Source organism: Metopolophium dirhodum, chromosome 1, assembly GCF_019925205.1.
Source record: "Metopolophium dirhodum isolate CAU chromosome 1, ASM1992520v1, whole genome shotgun sequence".
Classification (NCBI taxonomy): domain Eukaryota; kingdom Metazoa; phylum Arthropoda; class Insecta; order Hemiptera; family Aphididae; genus Metopolophium; species Metopolophium dirhodum.
Window position 1 is genome coordinate 111,505,279 of NC_083560.1, and position 7,875 is coordinate 111,513,153.

Genomic DNA, 7,875 nt, shown 5'->3' on the forward strand with positions numbered 1-7,875 from the left:
CCCCCTGTCGTTCGTTTAAGCCACCAACAAAATAAATTTATAAATTTAAAATTACATAATATCATTTGTGTTATTTTTAAAAATAAGAATTATATTATCGGTGTTTTCTGCCGCCGTTGTAACAAGAAATTCCTCTTAGAGGTGATAACGACAGTAGTCCATTCTCACTTCAAAAACCAGCAAATAAGGATGGTAAATGTCGTGCTTTACTTCGGTTTAGGGCTAATTCTGGAGACAGCAATTTGAAAGAAAAAAACATTTATTAAGTTTTCAACGAAATGCTACCTACTTAACACGTTCACGGCCACGGCATAATTTGTAGTCTGTTAAAAAAACCACAAAATAAAAAAATATTTTTTAGTTACCAAATGACTTTTAAGTATGCATTGTGGTAATATGGTACACATTTATGCATTTTGAAGTTTTTTTGAAGTTTTTCAAGTGATGTCAACTATAGTTGACATCGAGTTTGTTTGCATCAATCGTGATATTAACTATAGCAAATACAGTGAAACCTCCTCTGATGGACAGCTCTAAATACCGGACGTTTTTTAGGTTAGGTTAGGTATCGGATCTGTGAGGTGCGACTGAACATACAAATGTCGGGACTTATAACTTAATATTGGTAATAATTATATAATAATAAAGGGATGAGTCCGAATCTCTCTCCCACGGTCTTTTATAAGTTGTGTTCGATTTGATACTGTCTCACAGTGATGTCTTAGCAGGCACACTGAGGGTGGGAGGTCAGATTGGTGGTCCTGAAAAGGACGGTTTTATGTGGTGATGGCTACTCCGTTACAGCGTGTCTCGTATTTAGAGGTTTCACTGTAAATAAATACTAAATCAAATAAATAAAAAAATCACATAAAATTATGATAGCAAATATGAATGACCTTTATTAATTTTCGTATCAAGTAATAAAAATGTAAATTTCTAGAAATAAAATTGTCTCTTCAATTGAATAAAATAATAATAAAAAAAATCTAAAATAAAATAGACAACTTCTTATAAAATATCAATAAAACAACCTTGTAAATTTAAAAAATAATTAAAATAACGTAGAAAACGTAGAAAAACAAAATATAAATCATACCCTTAATAATAAAAAAATAATAAAAATAAAATAATAAATTACGAATGATAACTTGCGAAACAGGGATCAGCGCATAAACCAATTGTTTTTCCCTGATCATCTAGGCATGTATTGCACACATATAATGTAGTTTTCCTTATTTTTTTACTGTGACATAATCTACATCTTTTTCTAATTGGAACTTTCTGAATTAGGTGAATGGGTTTGTTTAGTGTGAGCTGTTTGAATACTAGAGCGCTTTGTGTTCGAAACGCCAATTAAAGTGCTAGCTTCATCTCTTCTAAAATCTAAATGTGACATACTTGGCTTTTGCTTGTTATACAAATAATTAGCATTCCATAAGCATATGTCCATAGTGTGGAAAAAAACTTTAATGTACCACCGTAAACATTTCCTTGGAGTTGGGTAATAACTAATCATCTGATCTGCTCCGTCTATACCTGACATATTATTGTTATAATCAAAGACCATAGTTGGTTTAAATTTATTCCTTCCAAATGTGTCAATCACAGAAGTAAAATTTAAATTATGTTTGGTTGAAACCATAAAAACATCACGTTTGTCCCTCCATTTTAAAACATGTATATTTCCTTTCTCTGCGTGAGCTGCTTCCCCTTTTTTTAAATTAGCATTCATTATTTCTTTTGGATTTTCTTTCCAGTTTTTCCTCAATGTACCCACGACATTTGTTTTATTGTCTAATAAGTGTTTTGTCAAAGGTATACTGTTATAATAATTGTCCATATATAAAGTATCGCCTTTTCCAAAATAGTTTGACATTAATTTATCAACAATCCCAAAAGTAAATGGTGTGTCGTTTTCAATTGTTCCTTTGCCTTTATAAATTACCATATCTAATACGAACCCGTCGTTAGTACATAATTCAAAAAATTTAATACCGTATTTGTGGGCCTTGCTAGGAATATACTGGCGGAAACTCAATCTCCCCCTCCATAATAACATAGATTCGTCAAGTGAAAGGTTTTGATTTGGATAATAATTTTGTTGAATATTTGTTGTTATATGTTTTGTGATGCTATTTATTTTATGTAAACGGTTAGATCTATCAACCGAATTTGGATTGTAAAAACATAAGCAGCGCAAAATATTTTCAAATCGGTGACGACTCATTGTATTCCCAAAAATCGGATGATAATCTATTTCATTCTTCGACCAGTAAGAACGAAGTGTTGGAAATTTTAAAAATCCCATGATAATTGTTAAGTCCGACTATACAAAATGAAATAATTGAAATATGCGGAAACTTAATAACAAAAAAAATAGTCACTGACATAAACAAAGCTGGTTGTTTTACAATTTTATGTGATGAAACTTTAGACGTTTCTGGAATAGAACAACTTTGTCTGTGCGCTAGGTACATTTTAAAAACATACATTTTAAAAACCAACTACGTGAAGATTTCTTGTTTTATTCCAGCCTATGATCTTACTGGAGAAAATTTGGCTAATTTAATTTTGGAAAAGTGTGAACATTAGGTTTGGACGGCGCAGGAAACATGAGTGGACAATTCAATGGGGTTCAGTCTAGAATACGGAAAAAATATCCGAAAGCAATGTTTGTACATTGCGCAGCTCATAGATTGAATTTAGCACTCTCGTCAGCTTTATCAATATCAAGTGTAAGAAATAGCCTCGGCGTTATAAAGGATGTTATACATTTATTTAGAAACAATGCCTTAGCCGGTCATACTCTTAAAAATAATATTTCAAAGTATGTTCCTGAATCTAAAAGAACTCGTTTGGTTGGTCTATGTAATAAACGCGTTTAATAGAACGACACGATGCTATTAATGTTTTTGTTGAACTTTTTGAGCCAATTATAATCAGTCTTCAACATATTCAAGAATCAAACCTCTCAGTATCCTCAAGCGCATCTTCATTTTTAGCTGCAGTGGAAAAAAGTAGTTTTATTATTACTTTGTTAGTTTGCGAACATCTGTTAAACTTTACGCTTCTGTTATCGCATTACCTACAAAATCCTGCACATGACCTTTCATCTGCTATGAACTACGCTCACGACATTATAAATAAACTAAAACATATAAGAAATAACTATATTAAAACATTCTCATCTATTTTTCAAGATGCTAATAAATTGAGAAAACTATATTTTGATTCAGAAATTGTATGTCCACGCATTATAAAAAAACAAAAACACAGAGATAATATTATGATTGTAACACACCGGAAGAATACTATAGAACATCGATATTTGTACCATCGATAGACGGTTTCATTTTAAATTTGGAAAACCGTTTTAACACATTAACTGCCACGAGCCCGCCGGCGACCTAACACGGATACATTAAAGGTACGTTTTCCAAGGCGCGACATGTCGCCGCGACCTGTCGCCACGACATGTCGTCAATATCTGTTTATAGGAAAATAGTATCAACTGTTTTGCAAGACGCGACAGGTCGTGGCGACTGAACTTTGGGTCGCCGCGACCGACGACACTACTGCTCATGAAGCAGTACAGCGCGACACGACGTGACGACCCTATGGTCATATTAATTGTTTTTAATTTTTATTTGTCGTCATATTTTTCGGTTATTTGTCGTATTTGTACAAATTTATCATAATATTATGGCGTCAAAATTAGTATTTTCTCCATCGGAGGATAAAATTCTTATTCAAGAAGTACAGGCCAATTCTATTTTGTATGATTTGGCCGATGCTAATTACAAAAACATTATTATGAAGGATAATATCTGGAAGGAAATATCCCTCAAGATTGGAAAATCTGGTAAGTAAATAATTTCAAATATTTTCGATTATTAAAAAAATTTAAAATTTTAATGTAATTACTTGAACCCAATTTTATAATTTAGTAGACGATACAAAAAAGCGCTGGAAGAACATTCGCAATTCATATTCCAGAAATAAGAGAAAGCCGGGAACAGGATCAGCAGCAACTAAAAAAAAATGGAACTTGGCACCTCACCTTAGTTTTTTGGATCGACTTGAATATGAGCGAGCGTAAGTAATAATAGGTATTTTGTTTTAACCCGATTTATACACATTATTAAATATTTGAATTCATAAAAGTTCAAGAGAGCAACAATGTAACGTACATACAGGGGCATCATTTCAAATTTTTTTTTGTTGGTACCAAAATGTTTGTAGGCCATTCAAATCATTACTGGGCCACATAAAATTTTTTTTGAGGGGGGGATCGAGTGAGGATAAAAACTGTAGAATATTTGTATAATTTATTTAATATGTCACTATTATATTAGTATGAAAATATCACAATATTGTTACTATTTTTGACGAACTATGTGTAGGTATTTTTAACCTGTTTCTCAGCCAAATAGAACTTGACTTTAGATAATTTAAATTTTCAACAAATACTTATATTGGCATCTATACATGTTATCACTTTTGAAAGGTTTTGAAATTTTTTGTGCTGTTTATGAACAATAGAAATTTTTGATTTTTCGTAGTTTTTATTTTAGTCTCGATAAAAAAAATTAAAAACAAAACAGTTGTAATCCTGTTGGATATAATAATATAAATAATAAAAATAACTAGTTATGAAAAAATAAATACCCACACTAAAATAAACAGAATTAAAAACAAAAACAATTTTAAAATGTTATGAATATTTTATTTATATTATTTTAAATTAATAGATCGACTTCCAACGTCACCGAGGTTCAAGAAATGGATACCACTCACAATGAAAAAAATGACGAGGTTTTTAGTGACAGAGAAAATAGTTTATCAACTGAAACACCGCCAACTAAAAAATCCAAATATATACCTGCACAATATCTTCAACGATCAAACGAACGAAATGAATTAATTAAAAAAAATACAAGCTCGCAATGAGCAACTTTAACGAGGGAGGAAGAAAAATTGGACGAAATTGACATGTTTTTCAGAGGTTTAGCTATAACAGCCAAAAAATTTCCGAGTAAGGGAAGAATTGAAGCAAAAAAAAAAATATTTGCATTAATGACCGAGTTGTAGGAAAAATACTTAGTTCAAGAACAACCAGTTCCTCAATTTCAAGCTATTCACCAACCTCATCATCTTCACATTCCGTCAGAAAACTTGTATTTACAGTCAGTGTCTACGAATCAATCATCTCCATCAACAAGTGTATATTCGGATACTACGTCATGCTCACAATTTAATCTATATAATATGAATGATGCAACTATGTAACTATTTTAATAAAAAAAATATTTACTAATGATTTAAAAATATTGTTTATTTTATGGAATAATACATATTATTTCGTACAATAGGTTGGTAGATATTATTTTTATTTTTTTTCCAATGATAAGTAAAATATAAACAGGTAATAATAATAAAAAAAAAATATACTATTTGATATATATATATATATATATATATATCAGAATGCAGGTACCTAGTAAAGATTACGTACTTGATGAATAAAACAGGTAGTTTTTTAAATATATGTAAACAAATTTAAACATTAAACGTATAGCTGTTATAGTTATAAATCATTTTGCCATGATACTGCTTCTTCATTGTTGAAAAATGATTTGAACGTTTCCTTACACCAAAACCTTCTGCATTTGAGAAACCACCAGATCGTGAAAATGAAATTATATTGTCAGTAGGAGGCGTTTGTTCCGGTTCATATTCATAATAGGGATTTTTATTTTTCTCCAGATATCCTTCTCTGAGCATATTATGCAAACAGCAAGCCACCCATATAAGATCATCACATGTACTTGTTTTTAAATGTATAGGTTGGTAGAAAATTATGAATACTTGGCTTAATAAGCCAAAAGCATTTTCTGTTACTCTACGTGCACGGCTCAATCTGTAGTTGGAAATAGCTTTCGTTTTATCGGCTGTAGCCGTTTTTTTTGTATAGGGTTTCATAATATGCTTATCCAAACGAAAAACTTCGTCACCCACAATGACATGAGGCACTACTTTATTTGACTCGGGAAGTGCACATTCTTCTGGGAAGCCAAATGAGCGATTAAGTATTTGTTTTCCCATATTCGATTTTAAAAAAATCCCGCTATCCCCTTCTTTCCCGAAAGAGCCGATATCAACTGCGTCAAATTTATAATTGGCATCTACCGTTGCCAGAAGCACTATAGAGAAAAAATCTTTATAATTACGATATAGTGATCCCGATTTACTGGGACATCGAATTCGTATGTGTTTCCCTTCAATAGCCGATATACAATTTGGAAAATTCCATTTGTAAGAAAATTCCGCTGCTTTTGACATAAAGTTAATAGTTTTTGTATCAGGCATAAAAATTGGAATTAATTTCGTTTTTAAAGCAGCTAACGTTATTTTGATTATCACACTTATATAACTATAGTTTACTCGAAATCCAAATGATAGTGAACGCATTGACTCACCAGTAGCTAGATATCTATTAAAAATTAAAATGTAAACAGAACCAGTTAAATAAATGTCTGTGTAATATATTAAAATTTAAAATTTACCTTAGTGTGATCGCTAACTTTTCTGCTGGTGAAATTGGTTTTTTATTTTTATTACTTGGTGGTAAATTTATTTCATTTTCAACCATAGAAATTAAAAAATCAAATTGTTGAATATTGACACGAAAAAATTCACGAAATTTTATGTTATTATTTTTTAAATGTCTATTAATTAACACTTCGTAAAAACCTTCTGTATCGCGATACTTGAACATATCATCTGTTCGCTTTTTTTTTGGTTTTAGATAGGAAAATATAAAATCTTCTTCATCTTCTTCTTCCAGTAATAAAGTCAAAATGTCATTATTATTAATATACATCTCCATAATAATTAAAACAAAACTGTATTAATTATTAATTATAATTAAAATCACACGCGCGTCTGTATGTGGACAGGTTTGCGAGTGAACTGAACATTATGTACTTTGTAGCTACTAGTTACCTAAATCGTCGCGACATGTCGCGTTTAGTAAAACACAACAGAAAAAATGCGTCGCGACGACAAGTCGCGATGGTCGGTCGCGGCGACAGGTCGCGCCTTGGAAAACGTACCTTAAAGTGGAGCTATTTAGGTTGCCGGTGACCTAAACCGAATTATTCTTCAGGGGCCGCTTAGGTCGCCGGCGGTTAAAACCTATCATTGTATTTAATATACTATATTTTTTTATGGCGTAGAACTAATAACTTAATAATTACACTATGGCGTACACGAGAAAAAAACGAACAATTTAAAAAAAAAAACTAATTGATTCCTTTATTTTAACCGTGTTTAAAAAATATTTTTAATTGTACATAAATTAATAATGTAAAAAAGTATTAAATTACTCTTGTATGAGTTTTTATTGATTCTTCATATAATATGATCAGAGAAACATGATAGGCAAATGAATGGTTGTGATGGACATGTACTGCAAAACGTAGTGACTTTTTTTGTTTTATTTAATGCTTCTCTAAAACATAAACATATATTTTTATAAATTTTAATTAGTTTATAAAGAGGATAAAATTAAAAGATGTAACAAAGTATCTAATTACCTAAATCCTTTTTCTTGTGATATTTTCTTATAACACTCTGAACAACGTTTTCTGAGTTTTCTATTTCTCCGACACTTTTCTTCCGTTTCCTCTATTTTATGTTTAGGTGCTGCTGATCTTCTTTGATTTCCTGTTGATATTGGGGTGTTAGGCACTGTCATTTTTTGAGGTAATTTTCGGCTGGTGGGTCTTAGGTCAAGCATTTTATCAATTAACGACTCGCGAAATTGTTTTACATTCATTTTTGAATCATTATGTTTTATATTATGTATGATTT

The 7,875-nt window shown here is 30.9% G+C and overlaps 2 protein-coding genes and 1 pseudogene across 2 annotated transcripts; 1 reads left to right on the forward strand and 2 right to left on the reverse strand.

The window, feature by feature from the left end:
• Positions 1-1,267: 1,267 nt before the first annotated feature.
• On the reverse strand, positions 1,268-1,948 carry LOC132950512 (piggyBac transposable element-derived protein 4-like). Its single transcript, XM_061022014.1, has one exon. It carries the CDS (start codon positions 1,946-1,948, stop codon positions 1,268-1,270), a length of 681 nt encoding a protein of 226 aa, XP_060877997.1.
• A 664-nt stretch (positions 1,949-2,612) lies between these two features.
• Positions 2,613-5,129, forward strand: LOC132950522 (uncharacterized). Its single transcript, XM_061022025.1, has 4 exons — positions 2,613-2,868; positions 3,719-3,862; positions 3,948-4,095; positions 4,752-5,129. The coding sequence occupies exons 1-4, from the start codon at positions 2,613-2,615 to the stop codon at positions 4,948-4,950; spliced, it is 747 nt and encodes a 248-aa protein (XP_060878008.1). The 3' UTR covers positions 4,951-5,129.
• A 903-nt stretch (positions 5,130-6,032) lies between these two features.
• Positions 6,033-6,778, reverse strand: LOC132934419 (uncharacterized; annotated as a pseudogene).
• Positions 6,779-7,875: the final 1,097 nt, after the last annotated feature.

Coding starts and splice junctions, on each gene's coding strand:
- LOC132950512 (XM_061022014.1), bottom strand. CDS start 1,948: ATGGTAATTTATAAAGGCAAAGGAACAATTGAAAACGACACACCATTT.
- LOC132950522 (XM_061022025.1), top strand. CDS start 2,613: ATGAGTGGACAATTCAATGGGGTTCAGTCTAGAATACGGAAAAAATAT. Junction 3,863..3,947: donor CCTCAAGATTGGAAAATCTG/GTAAGTAAATAA, acceptor TTTATAATTTAG/TAGACGATACAAAAAAGCGC. Junction 4,096..4,751: donor CGACTTGAATATGAGCGAGC/GTAAGTAATAAT, acceptor TTAAATTAATAG/ATCGACTTCCAACGTCACCG.